At 44.8% G+C, this 24,412-nt stretch overlaps 2 protein-coding genes across 3 annotated transcripts in view; both read right to left on the bottom strand.

Moving 5' to 3' along the window:
* The window catches only part of LOC142218930 (regulator of G-protein signaling 8-like), a 404,296-nt gene that overhangs the window by 257,470 nt on the left and 122,414 nt on the right, over positions 1-24,412 (bottom strand). The gene's annotated exons all lie outside the window — the stretch shown is intronic.
* On the bottom strand, positions 13,105-23,185 carry GLUL (glutamate-ammonia ligase). Of its 2 annotated transcripts, XR_012717440.1 has the most exons (8): positions 23,039-23,185; positions 19,008-19,193; positions 18,286-18,447; positions 16,945-17,091; positions 16,083-16,210; positions 15,589-15,788; positions 13,617-15,269; positions 13,105-13,458 (listed from the first exon to the last, which is right to left on the bottom strand). XR_012717440.1 is itself a non-coding variant. In XM_075286435.1 (7 exons), exons 2-7 carry the CDS (start codon positions 19,171-19,173, stop codon positions 14,951-14,953), a joined length of 1,122 nt encoding a protein of 373 aa, XP_075142536.1. In that variant the 5' UTR covers positions 19,174-19,193; positions 23,039-23,185; the 3' UTR covers positions 13,105-14,950. The 2 variants fall into 2 exon arrangements, 1 of the variants encoding a protein (XP_075142536.1); XM_075286435.1 differs by having other exon boundaries at positions 13,105-15,269.

Genomic DNA, 24,412 nt, shown 5'->3' with positions numbered 1-24,412 from the left:
GGAGGACGAACGACTGCGCGGGGTGCGATGTCTTGTACGGCTCCTGCGACTACGAGAACTCCTCCGGCTGCTGTGTCTTCGCGATGCATCCAAGTGACGCCCACTTCCGCGGCGGTACCTGTCGTCTTCTGATGAAGACTCAGAGAAAGACGAAATGTTAGAGCGATGACGCGAGCCCCTGCCCTCCCGCACCCAGTCCCCTACACCCGCAGACGCCCCGCTGCGAAGGAGGGCCGACCGAACCCCTCGGGTGACCACTTGACCCCTGTGACCTGCGGGACCCTCCCCCACCGCCGCAGAACGCGCCACCCCCACCGCACCGTCGGCCGCAACATCATGTAGGCCCGCCCCCCCCGCCGACCCCGGAAGCCCCGCCCCCATGGCCCGCGCCATCCACACCCACCTGAACAATAGGAGCAGAGCCCGCAGGACGAGGAGGATCCATGCCGCCGCCCGAGGGGCCTGCGGCAGCAGCTGTGGCAGAAAAAACAGCCGGAGCTGCGTCTCCAGCAGCTCCGGCGAGGGAAACGCTAAGCCCCGCCCCTTCCGCCCCGTCATTTCCGGCCGCTTCGGCGACGCGCGCCAGGGGCACGCCCCCCCGGCGGCGCGTCATCAAAGAGCAGGGGGGAAGCACCACCCACAGCAGCCGCGGCAGCGACCGTTGCTTCAGGCCGCGTGGCAGCGGCCATATTGGCATCAGAGGAGGCGCGCAGAGGCAACGCTGGGGACCCTCCCCCACCCCCCCACCCGGGCACGCATAGAAGGTCTCCCGGAACGCTCACCTGTGCTGCCGCTGCCAGAGGCTGACTGCCGACCACGAACCCCGGCCTCCCTTCTCTGCCTCACAGCGCCGACACCCCCGCGCGCCGGCGGGCTGGGACTCAGCCGAGATGGAGGGCGAGATACCCTCAGCGGCCGCCCGTCCGCCCTGAAAGCCGATCCGCTGGCCCCCGACTCGCATGACCGCTGAAGGAGGCTAAGCAACCAGCCAGGGCCCTGGCTGGCCACCCTCTCCTGGATCAGTTGCTCCAAAGAGTCCGCCATCTGCAGGTCCTGTTCCTCTCACCACGCGTCCTGGTAGAAGGTGAGTGACCCGCCTACGTGCCCCCTTTTTATGGACTAATACTAAAAACGTCACCAATATTTTGTAAATAGAATAAGAAAACCAGCCAATGAGTCCAAAGCCCTTTCCTTAAACAGTCTAGGGCTATCTAGGAGCCCACCAGTATCTCCACCTGTCTTCCCTGTACACAGTGTCCGGCCTAGTTCTAAAATGCTCCTACCAGATCGCTTTGATGGTAAACCTGACAGGTTCCGGACTTTCCGGGAATCATGTCGCCTCTATTTTCGTTTTAATTATTTCCCCTCTGAAGCAGAGAAAGTAGCGATTGTGGTATCACTCCTTCAAGGGGCTCCTCAGGATTGGGCTCTAGCCCTTCCTTCAGGGGCCGCTGAATGGAATTCCTTAGACAAATTTTTTCTGTCACTTGGCCAGGTTTATGATGACCCCAACCGTGCAGCTTTGGCAGAAACCCATTTGTTGTCTATTCAGCAAGGTCGCCGCACAGCTGAAGAATATTGCTCTGAATTCCGCCAGTGGTGCTCGCAGACCGGATGGTCTGACGGACCCCTTAAGACCCTTTTCCGACAAGGATTATCTGACATGATAAAAGACGCCATGGTAAGCCATCCCGTTCCTGAGTCCCTGGGCGACTTTATGACATTGGCCGTGACCATTGACAGGAGGCTTAGGGAAAGACGCAGAGAAAGGCAAGCAGGTTCCACCTTGCAGGTTAGGTCAGGCCTATCTTCTAAATCTTCTTCTGTCACCGCTAACGCCATTCCTTCCCAGCCCCCTTCACCATTTCCCTCTCAGACCTCTAGAGAGGAACCCATGATATTGGGCTCCACAGCTGCTGCTAGAAGGAAGCATCGCTTGGAGAACACCTTATGCTTGTATTGCGGTAAACCCGGACATTTTTTGAGAGATTGCCCATCCAGACCAAGACCGCCACAGGAAAACTCCAGCGCCTGAGTGATCTCCGGGAGGGTCACTCAGGCGTACAGGTACCTCCTAACTATTCAGATAAATTATTGCTACCAGTGACTCTGTTTTTTGGGCCCAAAACTTTTGCCTGTCAGGCAATGGTGGATTCAGGAGCTGCAATGAGTTTTATCCATGTGGCCGTGGCACAAGCCTTGGGGCTACCGTTAATTCCATTGTGTGCCCCCTTTTCGGTTTCTGGTGCAGATTTTACTCCCCTGTCTGAGGGAAGGATAAAATTTCGCACTGCAGAGGTCATGTTAAAAGTTGGGTGTCTGCATTCTGAAAAAATTTCATTTTTTGTTATTGAGAAATTAACTGTTGATATTATTCTCGGCTTGCCTTGGCTCCGCCTCCACAATCCTGTATTTGATTGGGAAACTGCTGAGTTGGTGAAATGGGGGAATTCATGTACTTCTCATTTAAATACCGTTCAGTCTCCTTTATGTTCAGTTAATTGTAACCCTGAGCTCCCTGACTTTATTTGTGATTTCAAAGAAGTCTTTGACGAGGCCGCTGTGGAAATTTTACCTCCACAACGGCCTTACGATTGTGCCATAGAACTCGTTCCTGGAGCCAAGCTTCCTAAAGGTCGCATTTTTAACTTGTCAGCCCCTGAGCGAGAGTCTATGCGCCAATATGTTAAGGAAAGTTTGGTGAAAGGACACATTCGGCCATCCGTTTCCCCTGTTGGTGCTGGTTTTTTCTTTGTTGAAAAGAAAGATGGAGGTCTCCGCCCGTGTATTGATTATAGGGAGCTCAATAAAATAACGGTTAAGGATCAGCATCCTCTTCCTCTGATACCGGATCTTTTCAATCAGGTGGTCGGCGCCCGGTGGTTCTCTAAAATCGATCTCCGGGGAGCCTACAACCTAATCCGGATTAAAGAGGGAGATGAGTGGAAGACGGCTTTCAATACGCCGGAGGGCCACTTTGAGTATCTAGTCATGCCCTTTGGTTTATGTAATGCCCCAGCCGTCTTCCAGCGTTTCGTAAATGATATTTTCAGGGATCTATTGGGCCGTTTTCTAGTCATTTATTTGGATGATATTCTCATATTCTCCCCAGATTGGGAGTCCCATCAGCAGCATGTGAGAGAGGTCCTCTTAAGGTTGCGCCAGAATCAACTTTGCGCCAAGATTTCCAAATGTCAGTTTGGAGTCCAGGAGGTAGGGTTTCTGGGATACATACTCACCCCCGGTTCAATAGGTATGGATCAACAGAAAGTATCCGCCGTGATTCACTGGGTAAAACCGACAACATTGAAAGAGATCCAACGTTTTCTGGGTTTCGCAAATTATTATCGAAAATTCATTAAAAATTTTTCTACTATTGCCAAACCTCTTACTGACTTGACAAAAAAGGGGGCTGATCCTACCACCTGGACATCTGAGGCCAAATTATCATTTGAGACTTTAAAGAAATGTTTCACCACTGCTCCAGTCCTGGTCCACCCTGACCCCACTCGTCCTTTTGTGGTGGAGGTTGATGCCTCCGAGACGGGGGTTGGCGCTGTCCTGTCTCAGGGGATAGATCCATTCACTAATCTTCAACCCATTGCATTTTTCTCCAGAAAATTCTCCACTGCAGAAGCCAATTACGATATAGGTAACAGGGAGTTGCTGGCTATAAAATGGGCCTTCGAAGAGTGGAGACATTTTCTGGAGGGTGCCAAACATAGAATTACAGTGTTAACTGACCATAAAAACCTGTTATACTTAGATAACGCCAAGAGGTTGAATCCCCGTCAGGCGCGGTGGGCGCTGTTCTTCACCAGATTTAATTTTATAGTTACCTATCGTCCAGGGTCTAAAAATATTAAGGCCGATGCCTTATCCAGGAGTTTTGGAATTTGTAGAATCCCAAATGAAGAACCTGAAAATGTCCTCTCTCCTGGGGTAGTTGTCGCAACCCTGACTCCAGATCTGATGTCTGCTCTTGCGGATGCACAGGGCTCCGCCCCTGATGCCTTGCCACCCGGTAAGCTCTTTGTCCCGGGTCACCTTCGCTTGAAAGTTCTGGAGGAGGTCCACTCCTCAGTACTAGCTGGTCACCCGGGCATTGCCGGCACTGGTTATTTGTTGTCTCGCACCTATTGGTGGCCGTCCTGGCAACGTGATGTCAAGGGGTTTGTACAAGCCTGTGAAACCTGTGCTAGGGCAAAGGTTCCCCGACAGCTCCCAGCAGGACTATTGCATCCACTCCCTTTACCCAGCAGACCTTGGTCCCATTTATCAATGGATTTTGTCACAGACCTTCCCCTCTCCAAGGGAAAGTCCGTAATCTGGGTGGTGGTGGATCGTTTTACTAAAATGTGTCATCTTATAGCGTTAAAGAAATTACCCACAGCTAAATATCTTGCAGGGTTGTTTATCTGCCATGTCTTACGTCTTCATGGTATTCCCTCAAACATAGTGTCAGACAGAGGGGTACAGTTCGTGTCGCAATTCTGGAAAGCATTCTGCCACGAGTTGGGTATCTCGCTGTCCTTTTCCTCAGCTTTTCACCCAGAAACTAATGGGCAGACTGAGAGACTTAATCAATCACTAGAACAGTATCTTAGGTGCTTTGTCTCTGAGTGTCAAGAAAAGTGGAGTGGTTATTTGCCTATGGCTGAGTTCGCTCTCAATAATCATGTTAGTGCTTCGACACGACTGTCCCCCTTCTACTGTAATTACGGTTTTCACCCCAGATACTCCTCTGGAACTGGTAATGAATCAACCTTCTCTTCAGTGAAAGACATTGCTAATATTTTGCACACGATTTGGGGGGCGAGTTTAGAAACTCTAAAGGAATCCCAACTCAAACAGGTAAAATATGCCAACAAAAAGCGCCGCCCCGGACCAGATTATGCTGTTGGTGATAAAGTGTGGCTATCAACTAAAAACCTCCGCCTTCGTGTACCATCAGCAAAGTTCGCCCCACGATTCATTGGTCCATATCCCATCACTGAAATAATCAATCCCGTGTCATTTAGGTTGTTACTCCCTAGTTCTCTCCGTATTCATCCGGTTTTTCATAAATCCTTATTAAAGAAGTATATTCCCGCTGTAGTTGCTCGTTCTCCACCTCAACCAGTGATCGTTCAAGGAGAGTTGGAGTTTGAGGTGGAGCGAATTATTGATTCTCGCAAAGTGCAGAATTCTCTCCAATATCTTGTACATTGGAAAGGATATGGCCCAGAGGAACGAGTTTGGGTTACTGCCAGAGATCTTCACGCTCCCAGATTGGTGGAAGAATTTCATCACTCCTATCCCACCAAGCCGGGAGGTCCGGGTGAGGGTCCGGAGGTCCCTCCTCAAGGGGGGGGTACTGTCAGGATTCGCGGACGCCATGGCTTCCCTGCCAGGCGGCGCATGCCCCGGAGGCGTGTCAGTGATTCCTCTGGCCGTGTTTAGTACACTAAGGGGTTAAGTTGCCTCCTTGGTGTCGGCTTGACTGGCAGGGTGTCTGGCCAGTCATTCCCATCTGTGATGGGTGGGGTTGTTTCCCAGTTCCTATTTTAACTCCACTCACCCATCTTCATTTGCCTGCTATAGGTTCTATATACTTTGGTATTTCCAGGTTCTGTATTCTGGTACACTTGCTACAAACTCTTAATCTTTGTTTTCCCTTCCTGTTCCTTGCCTGCTTCGTCTTCTGGTTTATTTCAGCATTCTACTTCTTACCTATACCTACTACTGGTCTAGCTTGAACTCTATACAGCTATTGTTCTCTGTTACCTGCCGCTACTAGTTATTCCCTGTTTCATTTTACATCTCAGCCCACTGTAGGGTTATTATAGGGAATCTATTTAGGTTCCTGTGAGGGGTGCCCTTGTAAGGACGTTACTCTGACGTTAGGCAGGTTCAGTCAGGGGTTCTTATAGGGCAAGTTTCCCAACCTGCTCCCGCCCACGTTCCAGGACTTGCACTCAGCCGTCACCAATCCAGGTCAGTGTCTTACAATAATTTCCCAGTCAGGATTGGACCAGGGCCTCATTGCACCTCACGAGATCCATGTTCACTGGAGAGGGACCGGTAACATCAATCATATACATACCGGTTCCTTTTCAGTGACTGCTGAGGCCACTGATAGTTTTAGGAGTCACATAAAGTGCTGGACTTCCTGCAATGAGACCCCGACCAAGACTCATCGGAGACCGTCAGAGGATGATGGGACCACCAAGGACAGGTGAGTGTTTATTTCTGTATTTTACACCATGAGCCACCCTATAAGTTCCTCTTTAACCACTATGGCATCCTCATTCAGGTACTGTACCCCACTTGTAAACCCCATATAGAGCCATTGAATAGAGTTTCTGGCACCTAAGCCTTCCATTTACCTTATAATAACACAACTTTCTAAGGGCTCTTCTGCCTGATTCTACAGTCTCCTATCTACGCTACCATTAAACAGAATGACAGTCCTGAACGCCGCTTTTTATAACCGTAATCCTGAGACCGCCTCTCCTGACCCCCAGCACCTGTTAGGCTGACAAGTCTCATTATAATAGAATCCAAGTCATAAGTGTCCCATCATGAGCCCCGAGGAGGAAACCCGCCAACCCTGCCCATTAGAAATAGTTGTGTCTTAATATAGAAGCTCTTTGTATCCCACGCACACAGTGACCAAACTGCCAGGGTATGTAAATCTGGGATACTCATGACTATAATGGCTCGAGTTGATACTTAACTGTTTGTGCTTTTGTTGTCTTTCATGCGCTTGTCGAGGATAATTCAACATATTTTTATTTTTTTACAGAAACAACTTCATTCTTTCTATGAGCTACTGTATATATAGTCAATAGAATTAGATAGGATGAGCTGTTTCTTAAAGACGGTAGAATGTTTAATAAACGTTGCGTTTCTGTGTATTCATAATTGACTCGCTCTCTGCAGATCTCCCTCCTCCTCCTCTCTTCCCCCTCTCCATAGACTTCTTTGGGCAATAGCTGTTACCAGATCTCTCAGCTGATAACCTGTCTGAATTGAGAATGAATTATCAGTGCACGATGTGGCCGGCAAGGAAAGCAGGACTGAATCATGGAATTGGAGTCAGAGCCAGTTTTGGGCGGAGTTGGAGTCAGTAAAAACGTTTACTGCTTCCCTCGGACCATGGCTGTCATTCAATTATAAAGGAGTTGGAGTTGGAATTGGATCTGGGGTCAGAGTTGGACTGTGAAAAATAGGGTCAGCACTTTAACCTATGAACTCCACAGCATTGAAGGAAAGAGATCTGAAAGGTGGAGAAAGAGGCATTTTTCTCAAGATATATCACAAGGTTTCTTATCACTACTTGTAAAGTACTGTAGATATATGGAAGAAAGTGAAACAATGGTTACTATTAGGCCGGGTTCACACGGAGTTACGTGCCGCGAGATTTGGCACGTAGACGCCGCGTGACCCTTTGCGTGCCGTACACGCTCCCATTCATTTCAATGGGAGCGGGGAGCGTATGCGCCGCGCTAGTTTGCGGCCGTGAATAAATGCACGGCCGCAAACTAGCGCGGCGCATAAGCTCCCCGCTCCCATTGAAATGAATGGGAGCGTGTACGGCACGCAAAGGGTCACGCGGCGTCTACGTGCCAAATCTCGCGGCACGTAACTCCGTGTGAACCCGGCCTAATCCCCTACAAGAGATACAGTAGAGATCTACGAATATCCCCTCTGTCTGTCATATCTACCTAGTTACATGGATCTTTCCAGTGGGCTATGCCGAGACTCTTTCCATCTGATTAGAGGATAACATAGGAATCTGTATGATAGGAACAAAGTTTCCATTTAATTCATTAAGCACTTATATCCTATCCCCCAGATAAAGATAAGCCCCCGGCTATATGCTATTAACCTCATAATCACCAGCCATAAACAGCTGCACAATGATCTAGGACAGGCTGGACTCGGCCATGCCCGCCACCCACGGAGGAAACATCACATAGAATAGCACATTCACCTTTGGTAACATGTCCTGAACTTCTAGGTGTAAAGAGGAAACGCAAGAAATAGAAAGACAATTATCAATCCATTTGTCGTTTTTGGTGACATCACCAGTAACTGTGCCGTCTGCTACAAGAACAATCTGTGGCACCAGAATGTCTATAGCCGGTATGGTTAAAGGGGTTAGTAATGCCTTCCCTGCACCAAATATATACTAATATATAACCAGGTCCCCGGAAGCCCCGATGAACACCTGTGCCAGAACTGGGAATAACTGTCCCATACTGCTCCGGCAGTGGAAGTGCCACTTTAGTAGCCATAATGGCTGCTGCGAGGCTCACAACATCTGGGGGGCCTGGGTCACCCACTTTTTTTCTTTTATTTTTTTAATAGGACGTTACTTACTGGATTACTTCAGGTAACCGCTGATATTCACCTTCACATCCCTGCTCCTATCCAGGATCCCCTCTGCATTGACTCCAGCCTCATGCTGCATATTATATCCCAAAGCGGAACAATGTCAAGATGCAACGTCTGGTATATAATATGCAGCTAGAGCTGAACTGGAGGGGCCCCGGATAGGAGCAGGGGTGTGTAAAGAAACATCAGCGGTTACTTGCTGAAGTAGTCCAGTAGCTAGCAGCCCAATGTACCATGTGCGGGCCGGTATATTGTGTGGGGGCCAATAAAGACAGCAGTTACTATATTAAGGCCCCTGCTTGCTGCCCTCTAGGGACAGCCCCCTTAAATATCATGCACAACTTTTTCAACAAGCCTATTGCTATGATGCGAGGTGTAGCCAAACCAGTAGATCTATTGCAAAAGGAACAGAGTCCCAGCTGTGGACAGCGCTAAACCTCGCATCATAGCAATAGGCTTGTTGAAAAAGTCATGCATGATGTTTAAAGGGGGATGCCCCTAGAGGGCAGCAAGCAGAGGCATCGTTTTCCTATTTACATCCTGGAAAACAGAGTTGCTTATTTCCCATAATCCCCCAGTGGAGTGAAAATGGCTTTGTAAGTCTCTATACCCTAAAAAGGTGCTCTCCCCTTAAGGAGTGCTATTATCCCCAGAACCTATATTTAGGCCAGCATAGAGTGTTGTATACTGATTGGGGATGAGTAAAGGGGATACTATAGTATGCAGGAGCCAATAAAGGGGACAATTATTGTATAGTGTCCAGAAAAGGGAATATTATACTGTGTATGAACCTGTAAAAGGGCAGTATAGTAAAGGGGGCATTATACTGTGTGGGATTTAGTAAAGGGGGCAGTATACAATGTTCGGACCAATAAAGGAGGGGATATACTCTGTGGGGCCTGTACAGGTGCCAAGGTATCATTATGATGTATCAGGCCAGTACTGTGTGGGGGAGACCCCAGTCAACTTGGAAAAGATGACTTGGAGAAAGGAGTCTGGAGAAGATGAGTATTTTACATAGTGATAGGGAGCTGTAGCTTATACTATGGGGGTATGTGGATGGCACTTAGGGAGGGCATTAAGGCCTCATGCTCATGGCCATATATAATTTGTGCTCTGCAAAAACCACCAAAAGTGCCGTATGTCTGCAAAACCCCTGTGGGTAGCTAAATAGCTCTTTTGCAATTATGATTACATCCGTGTGACATCCGTGTGTTTTCCTTGTCCCATAGGCTTCTATGGGCTAGTCACAATCATTGAGCAGAATAAGACAGGCTCCAATGACTACTATGTACAGAATACCGCTGGTACCTGGCAAGGCTAGTTATATATTGGTAAAGGCTGGAAGTCTAAAATGGTCGACATACTTAAAGGGATTATTCAGGACTTTTTAATAGATGACCTTCCTGTAGTTCAATAGAAGGTCTGTGGGGGCTTGTAATGCCATGTTTATTGGTTACACGGCCCGTTTGCAGTTCAGTCCCATTCAAGAGATTGGGCTCAGCGGTGATACTTTTTTGTTTTCGCAGTGTGTGGATGAGATAAAATAAAATCTCATTCACTTTGCTGGGATTGTAAATGGATGTAACCTCACCCTTAAGGAGTTAATATTTAAAGGCATCCAGATGACTTAGTATAAAGATTTCTTTCTCCAAGTCAAGTTCTTTATAATGAGTAAATCTTGAGTAACACGGGATTCTAAGCAAACGATTTCCCGAGTTGCTGTGGGTGGGCTCACTATATAACATAGGGAGCGGTGGGAGTTCTGTCATTCCACATCACAACTTCTCTCTCCACCAGACTTCATTTCACAACTCGGTCACGTAATGAACAGAGCTCATACTGTTTGTCCGCCTTGTTTTATAGGATTCAGGGAAGTTCCTGATTACAAATCCACAGCAGTCATCTGGTTACATTTAATAGGTCTTCCCAGAACAGAATTAAATTGAAAAGCACAAAAAAGGAACAAAACAACATTACGTAATTCTGTAGTGGAACTTTGCTTTAAAGGGGTAAATCCCGAAAATAATTCAATGTTACATAAATGTTTAATGTATACGATCAACTCGAGAACGGAATCTATACAGGCAAAAATGAAGGTAGAATGGAGAAGCCATGTATTAAAATGTAAGTAACTCCGTAAATCAATACTCTATAGAACCCCGTTTAGCAGCAATAACTCGAATTAAAGGGATTGTCCACTTTCAGATGCTGTGTCATTTGGAGACTCTGATTGCTGGTCACATGACATAGCTAAGGACCAGAAGGGATCATTTGCAAATACAGCCACCAGAAACAAGATTACCTTCACTACAACTTACATCCTGTACCTTTCTAATGGGGCAGGGAATAGTTTTTGGTGGAGTGTTACTTTAAGCATTACCTCTTTTGGATGATTCTAGAGACAATGCACAATGTATATCGCCAGCACCTTCACTGTACGTAGTAACATAGTTCATAAGCCTAAAAAAACAGGTCTATCAAGTTGAACTTAGTGTTGATCTAAGGAAGGTAAAAGCGCCTATGATGTGGATGCCATATTAGCCCATATTAAGGGGGAAAATGATTCTCAACTCCAAATATCAATGCCAATAAAGCTGCAGATCAATGCCCCATATCCAGAAATCTGGTTTTCTGTAACTTCTAATGTTGTTTTTTTTTTTTTTAAATGTAGATTGTGAGCCCCACATGGAGCTCACAATGTACATTTTTTCCTATCAGTATGTCTTTGGAATATGGGATGGAAATACATGCAAACACGGGGAGAACATACAAACTCCTTGCAGATGGTTTTTTGCCCTTGGCAGGATTTGAACACCAGGACTTCAGCGCTGCAAGGCTGCAGTGCTAACCACTGAGCCACCGTGTGGCCCCTTTAATGTTGTATTTTTCAAGAAACACATCTCGTGAGAGAGAATACTGTATCTCACTGTTCTTATAGTAGAGAATCGCTGTCTTTGATTATTCCGTACTACGCAGAGTTTGTCTGAAATCTTCTTGCTCATGGAGAAAAAACAGATATCTGACCCAGTATAGTCAATGGTTTCCCTTAAGATTTCTTGTGTCTATCATTTTCTTGTTCTTATTCAATGGTTGCTAAGGATTAGCAACAGGACTTCTGGTCATACAATGGAACAGAAGAATGGACCAAAACAATGCTAAAGTGAACGCACCTTTAGGGAGGGTTCACACGGTGTAACGTGCCGCATGATGTGGCACGTCTACGCCGCGGGAGCTTTTGCGGGCCATACACGCTCCCATTGATTGCAATGGGAGCGGGGATCATATGCACCGCGCTATTTTGCGGCCGTGATTTTGCGGCCTGATGCATCCCACACACCTTCTGCAACATTCCCTCTACTTGACGGTGACATTCATTATTTAGAAGAGGCTTTCACTGATAACAGCAGCACATGGAGATGACTTGCATCTGGGACTGTCCTGTGGGGTTTTGACAGCCACATTACCTGGCGTCAAGTGTGGATGTTCCATATAAGACATTCCTTCTCATTAGTCATTGGCAGAGCACAAGAAGCTGCAGAGTAGTGTTGTATCATTGTTAGACCCCACGACCAAGTCTGTGTCCAATGTGTGGCCGAATTTATAGCATAGTATAGTTGGGTGACATCAGAAGTGCATTCTGAGAAGCATTTATCTCTATTGCAGCTTCCAATCCATTCTGATGATTATAGAGCACAAGGCCATGTGCATGGAGCCAAAAGCAGAGTATTTGCCCAGGGCTGGGTTCAATAGATAAAAATATAGTTTTTTTTCTAGGCCTATACTTTCACTAGCTAATAAATTGTTTATAGCATACACTGATCCACTGCATGATGCCCAGAGGTTGCCTATTTGCATAACCACACCTTTGATTTCCATGGCCACACCTCCTGCTGTTCAGTATCTCTTGAGTCATGATACTCCATGTATGTTTTTTTTAGGATGACATCACTGTGTATTCGGAAGTGCTGATTCAAGTGAAGCTTGACAGTCTGGCCAAATGTGAACTGGAAAATGTGACAGTAACTCCCAGAAACCATTTACACTTATAATGTCAGCATTAATGTCCTTATCTATGATGAGGCTTACACTTGGTTATAAATTAGGTGCTTAAAGGGGTATTCCAGTTAGAACAAGTACCCCTAGTCAAAGGATTTGGGATAACTTGCTGTTGGTAGTATATCCCATCCCAGTTCCGACCAGAGTGCCTAGTTGCAGAACACACATCTCCATTCATTCATGGCGACCACCTAAGATAGCCAAATGCTTTCTCAGCTATTTCTGGTGGTCCCTATATATATATGTGTGTACACGAATCCAGGCGGCGATAGGAATCCACACAATTTCCTAGCCTTGGGGTCCAGAATTAAAATGGAAGCATTTTAGGATTTTTTTTTTTAAATATTGATATGGAAAGTTTCCAAAGGAACCACCAAAAAATTCTTAAAGGGGCATTTCAATACTATGCTATTGATTACTGTGTCCTCTTCTTATCATGCACAGCACCTTACAGTGTATAGTGGCTGTGCTTGGTATTGCAGCTCAGGGATTTAGTTACTGCATGACCATGTGACCAATGGACGTGATGTCACTTCCCTAAGAAAAGGAAATGGAGCTCATCGTCCTGGACGATCCCTTTAAAAACACGTTTAACATAACAAAATAGGTCATTTTCCGCCGACACTCCTCCCAAAAAGGAAATGAACAGACAGAAGCCAAAGATCCAGATTTAGTTTTTTTTATTATAAAAAGAAAACCAAAATCTATTTTAAAAACCAGACTATGTCAGAATGATATGCCAGTCAGAAGCAGTAAATCCTAACCTGCCATTAATACCCGAGACTCATCCACAGAAATGGAGGAATTGGTTTCCTTCGCACGTGCGCGTATAAATCATACAAATTTCATGGGAAAATAAATTTCTCTCTCTTTTTTTTTTTTTTTGTTTTTTTTTGCGTAGCACTGAAATTTTTTTATTTGCTGGTAGAACCTTTCAGTGCGTGTTAGGTAGTGGTGTAGTACATGTAACCTAAGAGCAAAGATTAAATATTAGCCCAGCTCTTATCGAACCAAAACCTTTAGGGTCCATTGACACGGAGGAAAATGGGGAGGAATTCGGTGTGGAATTTCAGCGCTGAAAATTAGGCCTTCTATTGACTTCAATGGGAGGGGTTTTTTTTCAGCGCTGAAATTCCACACCAAATTCCTCACCATTTTCCTCCGTGTCAATGGACCCTTGGAAGTGTATATTAATACAGCAAACACAATCAGTTTTTGTACAAGCTCAAAATGACCTACATATTTCACAGACCGTCAAGTTATCTCCATTATAAAAGAGAAACAGGATGAGGATATCAAATGACGAGATGCACGGAACACAATTGTAAACATCACAAGTTGACGCGGGTCTCCTGTTTCCAATGTAATGGGACAAGAAAGTCTTAAATGTCCTCGTAACAGTCTCCATTTTCAAAAAGTTACCAAGGTCGTTTACTTGGCGTCAATCCTCTGATCTATCAAGGTCTGCGCACCTTCACCCCTCTTCTTGTATTCGATATCTTATGCATGTCGATATCGTATGTATCGGTACCACTCCCACACTTTTTGTTTAGCACCAACTTGCACCTTGATTTTTTTTTTTTTACATTATTTTTTTTTTAAACTCTTTTTTTTATTTTTGAAAACACCTTGATAGATATTACCATCCCGTCTTCCATACCTCAATGTAGACTTCATGTACACTTAAATAGAAAAATACTACAAATATGGACCCAAAAAGACAACATTAGTGTGATCGAGGACATCCATGGATGCCCTGGCACATTAAGTGACCCCTGGCTCACTTGACTGATCTCACAGCAGCCTGCTCCAAGAATTACAACTAGCTAGCAGGGTGAGCTAAGAACATGTCAAATGAATGAGTACCTGGTATAAGTTTAGGGGTGGATGGAGGATCCCCGCATGTATCTTATATTAGTGGTTATCTCGGAAAGCAGCGAGGCAGAGGACAGATTGCTACTTCCCCATAGACCCTTCTATATCTCTTTGTACCCCTTTAGAGGTTAAATGATATTACTTTTTGACCTACAGTACATTTCAAATAAAGGGTGATTTGGGGGCACAGCCCCCACAATTATGACGGATTGACCTTTCCGTCTAGCGCTAGTCGTACCAATACCAGCAATTTATACTTGGTGCCAACCCACTGGAGGGAAAGGTTGGTGACTTGTTGACCAGTCCTGTTTGTACCTTGTGATATAAACTTTATAGGGCTAGTAGAGAGTTCACTACTTATTCCAATATTTTTGGATACTCTGCTATTCCCGATTAATTTTTTTTTTTTTTTTAACAGATACAATAAAATTGAAAAATTGTACAGAATAGAACCAGACTAATCTGAAATAATGAGAAACCTGTGTGTTCTACTCATTACTAGCAATGCCCCAGTCTGGTGACTATAAGTCATGGAGATACACAGGATTTAGGCCTAGGAGTGATGGGAACCACAGAACTGGGGAAGAAAGTCAACATAGTCAAAGTAGTAGCTATGGCTGCCTGCCGCGTCTCTCTAGTTCTTGTACTGAACAGCTTCATCTCCAGTTTCGTTCAGCACGCAGGTCCGAATCAAGGCTTCTGTCACAGCAAAAGGATCACAGTTGGCCGATGGACGTCGATCCTCAAAGTAGCCTTTCTTCTCTTGTCCCACTTGGCGGGGAATGCGGATACTTGCTCCCCGGTTTGCCACTCCAGCAGAAAACTCATGGATGCTGGAGGTTTCATGGAAACCTGTTAAACGACGTGCATTGTCTGATCCCCCCTTGGGGTCATAGCTTTGAATGTGATATGGATGACGCTTAGAAAGGCGCTCAATGGCTTCTTCTATGTACCTGGAAAAAGGAAGATTGAAATGTTAGTTGACTGTAAAACAAGACATTGAGCCTTTCAACATCATTTAAAGGGGACCATCACTTATCACGAGAATGGATTAGCTGATTCCAAGCCACCACATTCTCCATCACTTGAGTGGTGTACTGGTGTACTGTCACTTCATTGACGTCTATGATGGGTAGAGCCACCCATCCATTGAAGTACATGGAGAGTGTGATGGCCACGAATCAGGCCGTCCAAGAATTTTATTCTCTTGATAGGTGTCAGTCCCGAAGGTGGAAGAAAATTTAGATCTTGTTAAATTCTGCGTTTACTTACTTGAGCCCTCCTTCGTCTCGCATGCGTTTCGTGCTGAAGTTTGTGTGACATCCAGCTCCGTTCCAGTTTCCAGTAATGGGTTTAGGGTCAAATGAAACCACAATTCCAAAATCTTCACATACTCTGTGCAGGATAAAGCGGGCAATCCATAGATGATCTCCCATGTCAATCCCTTCACAAGGACCCACCTGGAATTCCCACTGCATAAAACAAGGACAACATATTTTACTTTGCAGAAACACAACATCTTCAAAATACCTTAGGAGCGTAGAAAATTATCACAGTTGTTTGTAAGGAGGATGTTTGAAAACGCTTTAGGGAACTGAGATAGGGAAAAGACGACATAATAAGGGGCTATCATCATAGAACATCTGGCCATGATTAGACATCCAACCAGAACACAAGACATCCTGGAAATCGCTATTCATATGGTGACCCAGTTTCATCTGGTAAACATGTTTTCACCCATTGCTTCCATTTCTGGATGGTCTCACCTGAGCTGGCATGACTTCTGCATTTGTTCCTGCAATTTTCACACCGGCATATAGACATGCACGATAATGAGCTTCTACAATATCCCGGCCATATGCTTTATCTGCTCCTACGCCACAGTAATAAGGACCTAAGGGGAAACAAATCTCATTAACCGACATGGTAAAATACAGGGCAGTAGATGACCCCGATGTTATATAATGTCACGTAGGTGGGAATAGTCAGGAATAGTCAATGATACTAATGTTATAGCTTCTTTATCCATACACAGTGGACATGTGTAATAATGTGTATGATTACAATAATACATAACTATGAAGGGAATATTTTATAGACTGAGGGCCCTACCACTGGGACCCCCACTAATAGGGGTCATGAGTACCCTGCCCACATTGCACAAGCGCAGTGAGGAAGAGGAGGCCTGCCCCATTCAATGTCTATGCCCATCAGTCTCAGTTTTTGAACTACATGTTCCACTACCACTCCATTTATACTCATCCTCGGTGTGCCTGTATATTCAGATGAATGGTTTTCAGTGTTGAAAATTAGTAACATTCTAACTAACTACAAAGATGAATGCCTTTTTCTGGATACACCCATCAGTCTATGCCCATCAGTCTCATAATTTTTGAACTACATGTTCCACTACCACTCCATTTTTACTCATCCTCGGTGTGCCTGTATATTCAGATGAATGGTTTACAGTGTTGAAAATTAGTAACATTCTAACTAACTACAAAGATGAATGCCTTTTTCTGGATACACAACACATGTCACATTACATATGGAAATTGGCAACAGATATATATATTATATATAACCCAAACACTCTACGATAAGAAGACCACATCTATTTGGACATACCCTGAGGTCCTGGAAAGCCATTGGAGGGCCAGCCAAATGGGTGTCCATCCATTCCAAGCAATGTATATTCTTGTTCCATTCCAAACCAGGGGTGTTCATTGGTGACCATATCCATGATCTGTTTACAAGTGTGTCGTAGATTTGTTTCTACAAGCCAAAGTGACATGAGTTACCGTCAGTATAATAAATTGCCCCATTGCGTTGATCTTACATGCCTATGCTTTGCCTATATAGCTATGTTTTACTTATGTAAAGTCAACTTATGTGACCTTATTAACTCAGTGCTCCCTTATTAAAGTCACTCTGCCCTGAGGGAGATTCTCGCCGCGTCGTGCAGGCCTGCCTTCTGCTTCAAGCAGTTTACATGTCAATCTTGGCTTCTTTTCCAGGAAAATATTGATTGCAAATTTTTTTTCTAAGAAAAAAAGGCCTGAGCAGCAGAAACTCTTCATTTACACACATTCCTGAACTTACTAAATGAATTTCAGCCCGGCAGTGTTGACCCATCTTAAAGACATTAAAGTTCTTATAAGTCACTCTCAAGATTTAGCGCTAATATTCAGCCGCTTCAATCTCCATAGAACTGATATTAAATATAATAATTCCAGATTCCTGCTAACCACGCGCTCTGCACTCATTTCTATAGCCTTACAGCTGGCCAGTCTGCATTGTCCATCTGTTGAGTAGTTTGAGGACAACGTTCATCTACTGGGTTAGTGACACAGGCGGCAATCTGTCCGGGCAGCTGTCCAAATACGGCTAATAATACCGAGGCTGTAGAGCTACATTTGTCACTAGGTCCTGTATATTTATGATGAGCGTAGGTCACTATAAGCCTGTCTATGACCATAATGCAGCACTGGAGTCCTGGGTTCGAATCCAACATCTGCAAGGAGTTTGTATGTTCTCCCCGTGTTTGCATGAGTTTCCCCGGGTATACCGGATTCCAAAGACATATAGGGAATATAGATTATGAGCCCTATATGGGACGGTGACTGATAATATCTATTATGTGCTGCAGAATATGATGGCGCTATACAAGTAAGGAAACGAATACATTCAACTTAACAAAGCTCAACTGCAATACCAGACACAACCAACATCTAACAGTGGCACTATTTCTATTAAGGAAAACCAGACCCTTATTATATTCCAGGACAACCCCTTTAATATGCCCCAGTCTTGAGTTATACGGACAGGTTAACCATTTGGCTGCTTGTGGAGCTTGTGGAATTTTTACAATGGCGGCCAAGTCTATTTCCAATTGTAAAGTGTCATTATATAAATAGCAGCTACACAATGTGATATTACATTGACTTGCAAGCTTTTTTGCTTTCTTACCTGCTGTCATTCTGTTGTATTTCAGCACTTCGCAGAATACAAGCTTGTTGGGGTCTTTTCGGAAGGGGTCTCTGAACATGGCCACTGGTATCAGATACATATCACTGTTTGATCCTTCTGACTGATATGTGCTAGAGCCATCGAAATTCCACTCTGGTAGGTCTGTAGGAGAGACATGACATAGGTTATGACTTTCTTCCTCACCATTTATAAGTCCATGGTTGTCTGATTTTATGTGAAATTGGTTTATGTTGAGCAAAAACTATCTAGTTATACATTTCCAATTGTGTTTAAAGAGGTCCTTTCACCACCTCCACCAGTTCCAGCTCTCAAATAGACGCCGCCACACTGAATCCAATGCAGTTGGAATTTTTTCTCTAGCCCCCGCCATACCTGAGCAATCAGGGTTGTTAATTTCGCCACCCAATAAGTAGGCTCTCTACTGTCAAATGGGCGATCCCAGACTATCTCGTCCAGCTAAAGACTGCCCACCTGACAGTAGAGAGCCTAATTAGAATATTAGGTACTGAAACTAACAACACTAATTGCTCAGGAACGGTGAGGACTAGAGAAAAAATTCCAACTGCACCAGAATCAATGCATGATGCAAAGACAATGGAGGTGGTCAAGGACCCCTCTGAATATTAATGTTATATTTGAGCATTAAATGGCGGTATATATTTATGTCCTTGTTTTGTTATAAATGATACACTATTGCGCACCTTCAACAGATTTGGGTTCAGATTCAAGGGTCCGTGTTTTGCAGCGCAGGCCTTCTCCTGTCCCATCAATCCATATGTACATAGCCTGGACCCTTTCTCCTTGAGGTAGGTCCATATACCTCTCCTTTACCGCTTTGCTTAGCTGTGCACTGGCTGAAGTGGACATGGCTGCAGCAAGATGTTGTGCTAAAGGGGAAAAGAACACAAACGGTTAAGACGAGGTTCAGTATCCCAATGCCGGCTCTCTAGGAACAATGCAAGGCTATTCACAGAGATTCACGAGGAAATCGCAAGCAATGTGGAATGAATTACTGCTCAGCGCTGTAGTTTTCCATCGCTGATCCCAATCCAAACACTAAGGCCTGTTCCATAACTATGTGAAGCGGCCTTAAATCCCATAGGCAACGTAGGCAAAGCAAATTCAGCCATCACCAGATGGTTATTGCAAGTGACATTGGTATTTAAATCACAAAGGTTCCCCAAAAATGAGATGCGACACATATTGGCAGTGCGTCTTATCATAGGCAATGTTTGTGATACAGTGCTGTGCAAAAGTTCTAGGTAGGTATGGAAAAATACTGGAAAGTAAGAATGCTTTCAGACATAGAAGGGTTAACAGTTTAGTTTTGTCCAATAACAATATGAAGTGAATGGACAAAAGAGAAATCGAGGTCTCATTGGTATTTGTAAGTGATGATCCGGCCCCCACAGAGCCCTGATCCCAACATCATCCAGTCTGTCTTGGATTACATGAAGAGACAGACAGATTGGAGCAAGTCTACATCCACAGGAGATCTGTGCTTAGTTCTTCAAGATGGTGGGAACAACCTCTGTGCCGAGCTCCTTCAAAAACTGTCTGCAAGTACCGAGAACAGTACTGTATAAGGAAACCCTTAAGGCCTGATTGTAATCTTCAATAGACTATTATACACAGAGTATATGATGAGTATATAGGGTTTAGACGCGCATGCACTTCTTTACAGGACAGTGATAGTCAGGTCATATTATTATACTCCGTTCCTTTAAAGCAGATCCGTCATCGCTCCTGACATGTCTGGCTTTACTAGATACTTGTATTCCTCATGAAATGACAATTCCGGATATCACTTTTGTTACAACCCTCTATTGTGCTGTTCCTCTGTTATTCCTCCTAGAAATTTATAAACTGGGTGTTACACATTGGGGGTTTGTCCCTGCATGGTTTGACGCTGTCCACGTAGTCAGTCCTGTTTCCAATTCCCAGTAATGGGTTGGGTTTATACATTGTACATGCAATGCATACAACATGTTCCAGGTATTGCACTAAACCCAAGGATCAGATGAGAATAGCTGAAGGCAGTTTTTGGGTACAGGAGGGGGCGTCACTGTGAAAGAGCGGCAGACTCCTCGCTCTACCAGAGTAGGCACGAACCGCCAACACTATAATGCTGCCCCCTAGCTTATTGGAAGAATAGTTGCAGTTGTGCTTGTATTTACAGGTGCATATAAAATTCTATTACCCTGCAGGTCACTACTAAAATTAAAGACAGAGGCAACATAAAAAGGCAATATTATAATCCACTACTGCACAAAGGCTACACAGGCTCTGAAATATGGACCCCTGCCCCTGAAATATGGACTCTAGCCCCTGAAATATGGACCCCAGCCCCTGAAATATGGACTCTAGCCCCTGAAATATGGACCCCAGCCCTTGAAATATGGACCCCAGCCCTTGAAATATGGACCCCAGCCCCTGAAATATGGACATCAGCCCTTGAAATGTGGACACTAGTCCCTGACATATGGACCCAGCCCCTGAAACATGGACCTCAGCCCCTGAAATATGGACCCTAGCCCCTAAATATGGACCTCAGCCCTTGAAATATGGACCCCAGCCCTTGAAATATGGACTCTAGCCCCTGAAATATGGACCCCAGCCCTTGAAATATGGACCTCAGCCCTTGAAATATGGACCCCAGCCCTTGAAATATGGACCCCAGCCCCTGAAATATGGACATCAGCCCTTGAAATGTGGACACCAGTCCCTGACATATGGACCCAGCCCCTGAAACATGGACCCCAGCCCCTGAAATATGGACCTCAGCCCCTGAAATATGGACCCTAGCCCCTGAAATATGGACCTCAGCCCTTGAAATATGGACCCCAGCCCTTGAAATATGGACCCCAGCCCCTGAAATATGGACTCTCTGTCGTCTCTATTTCCTGAACTGAACCCTGCCCAGGGACCTGGACTCCCAGCATCATAGTCACTGCATCACTGGCAGACTAGTGTCCTGTACTGAACATGAATGGGGCAGTAATCCTACGGGACTCACCGCCTCATAGATGACCATAATGCTGTCAGTCTGTGTTCTGGAAATATAGCTAAGATATGGTCAGTATTTCATGGACTGAAAATACATGCGAAACAGGTCTTACATGATATAGGGACAACCCCTTTAAAAAAGGGAATGATAACATCCAATTGACAGTTATTAAATTTCTAGGAGGAATAACTGAGGAACAGCATAACATAGTAATAAGGAGGAATAATCCAGAATGAATATCTTGTAAGGGATTTCCTATAATGTGTAATATGCTATAACATGGAGGGAGAGGTGACTGCTCTGCGTTACTTGCTATTGATTTATAGGTAAATATAGTATTTATAATGTATAAATGTCCAAAAATAACATAAATTCTGGTTATCCAGAAGTGAATCCTCTATGGCAAAACATCTATAAACTGACCAGATGAAATAACATCTATAGCCCCAATTTTTGGAGGTTCTTAACAATACTTTGTATGGTCAACCAATGGAGATCCTACAGTACATCCTCCTACTAATGATCATCCTACACCCCCCCTAGTAACAATGGTCCCTGTATGTAGGAATATGCCCCTTAAACGGTTAAAAAAATCAGAGCGTCTTTACATTAAAAACAGCAGAAGCTGAAGAAAAGCCAAGAGCAGAAACCGAAAATCCCGGAATTCACTGAACATTGTTTTGAATTGCAAATCTAAGTAAGAAAACACGCTCAAAATGGCTACCCCCACCACTGGCAAACACCAGAAATGAATGAGGCATGGAGCGCTGAACCCTTCCATAGGGACGTACACTCCATAGTAACACCAGCATACAACAAGGCATAGGTGCAAAGATACAGAAAAGCAATATAGGAAGGCAAATCCAGCTATATAATAGAAGGTCTGGGGTTCTAAACCTATAATCAACATAGAATAAGAAACACACGACAACAATGTACAGACAGACATACAATGACGCTGGCTATTGTATAATGGGGAGCAAGATTTACTATTATGGTGACCTATGCTACTATGTAACCAACATAATACATAGAATATCAAGGAAATATCACATATATACATCAAAGCAGGGAAAGAACAATGTACAGAACAGATACACTTGGAATACAATGTAACTGATTTGGTACAGCCTGGCAGATTCAGGGTTAAACACTATACACGTCTTCTAATGCAATAGGACTGTATTTGTCTACCATCTGCTATAAAATATTACATTAAGATTTAACCCTGTGACTTTCATATCGTCACCCACAAGGGAAACGACTATTAATTTTTTTAGCAGGTTTGTCACACTCCGCTGATATTAGGATAATAGTGAATTATCAGATATCACCTGTCACCCCAAGAACCGAAATACTGGATAATATTCCACAAGCAATACAGGTAAACAGGTGAGAGCGCATCGGAATATGTTGGTGCTATTATTGTAAGCCCCACAATAAATATACAATACAATACAGCGCGATATCGCATCCTCGGAGCGCAGGTAAACCGTTCCCATCTCAATCCAAAAGATTTAGTCCAAAATAGTTAACCAACACATTCAGCTCTGCTACATCTAGCCATGCCATTGTAGGAAACAAAGCAAATGGTCAATGTGAATGTTACAGAAAGGTCTAAATGTTACAAACAATCTATAATATAGTAGAAATATACAATAAAATGCACAGACGTGGTCAGATATATGAAGGACTACAAGTACATCCCTGCTGGGGTCAGTTTACCTGGATTAGAGGAAGATGGAGATGAGGATGCGGATAGTCCCCAGTGCGGTGGGTGTTGCTAGTTGGGTTGCTGGGTGTTAGTTAAAAGCTCCCATTCTCAGGTTTGAGGTAAGGCAGTGCTCCCTGTACATATATTGAGTAGTACAGTGCCAGCCCCTTGGCCGGGGATTGGCTACTTGCAAACATGTTCTCTACATGCCATGCTTGCACCTCCCTCATGGCATTGTGCCATTGGCCATGCTTACGGAAGGTGCAGCCTACATCATCTTAAGGATCTCCCCAGCTCTGAAAAAAACAAGTCAGGGAGGGGAGGTGAGCGACAAGGAACAGACCCTGAGAGCAAAATGCGGAAGCTGAAAAACCAGAGGAGAGAAACATCTATCTATTCACTGAAGATTGTGCAAGGAATCGTGCCTGGGCTGCAGAGGGGAAGCTGTTCTCTTCTACATCTTACATTTATTATTACTCAAGATGTTGCTGGTCGTACGTAGAAGAACGATCGAGGGGAAGGAAATCTGCTCTCACGTTACGAGCGAGGCTGGCGAAATCCTTGTGAGGAGACTTAGTAAACAAACGTGTAAACAAAAACATTGGCAATGCCCAGGAGGCCACCTGTTCAGCAAACCGTAGCGGGCAGGCTGGAAATAAATGTGTCATATATACCCCCTCCCACTATCAACAGGCGCTATATGAGTGCCAGCTTAGAGGGGATCGACACTCACCCCCTACCACTTTTGGAGCTGAAGTAAACAAACTGGTATCCAGTGCTATACCCCTGCTGGGACATAGCGACGCTCACGCATTTTCCTAGAAAGGTGCAGTTAGGTTAGGGCTACACGGCGACATGTGGCATGCGACAGAAACTGGCACGGAAATGTTTTTTAGAACTGCAAGTCCATTTTCTTAGAGCTGTAAAACACAAGTCAAGTCAAAGACGTTACCTGAGACTCATATGTGACTTCTATTGATGTCTATAGTAAAAATGTTGCATGCCACCAACATGCAACAGATTTGGATGTTCTATAACTGTCACATCACAGTGTCGTGATGTTGCAAAGTGACATCGTAGAGATACATTGTAATATTTGTTGCGTGACTACTGTGCAACTGTAGTCACCATGTAGCCAGTGGTGTAACTAGAGTCTTGAGGACCCCGATGCAATCTTTTGTCCGGGGCCCCCTACCTCATCCCTACAGTGAATTCTTGATAGTGATGGTTATGGGTGCTAAGGAGTTTAATCCACCTTAGTATGGTTAGGGTAATCTGTGGGGCTCCTTGGCATATGGGCCAGATGGAAGCTGCAATCTCAATACTGATGCCAGTGCTTATGGGCCCCCTAAGACTCCTGGGCCCCATTGCACCCTCTGCACCTC

Source organism: Leptodactylus fuscus, chromosome 9 (genome assembly GCF_031893055.1).
Source record: "Leptodactylus fuscus isolate aLepFus1 chromosome 9, aLepFus1.hap2, whole genome shotgun sequence".
Taxonomy (NCBI): Eukaryota; Metazoa; Chordata; class Amphibia; order Anura; family Leptodactylidae; genus Leptodactylus; species Leptodactylus fuscus.
This window is presented reverse-complemented; position numbering and strand designations above follow the sequence as displayed.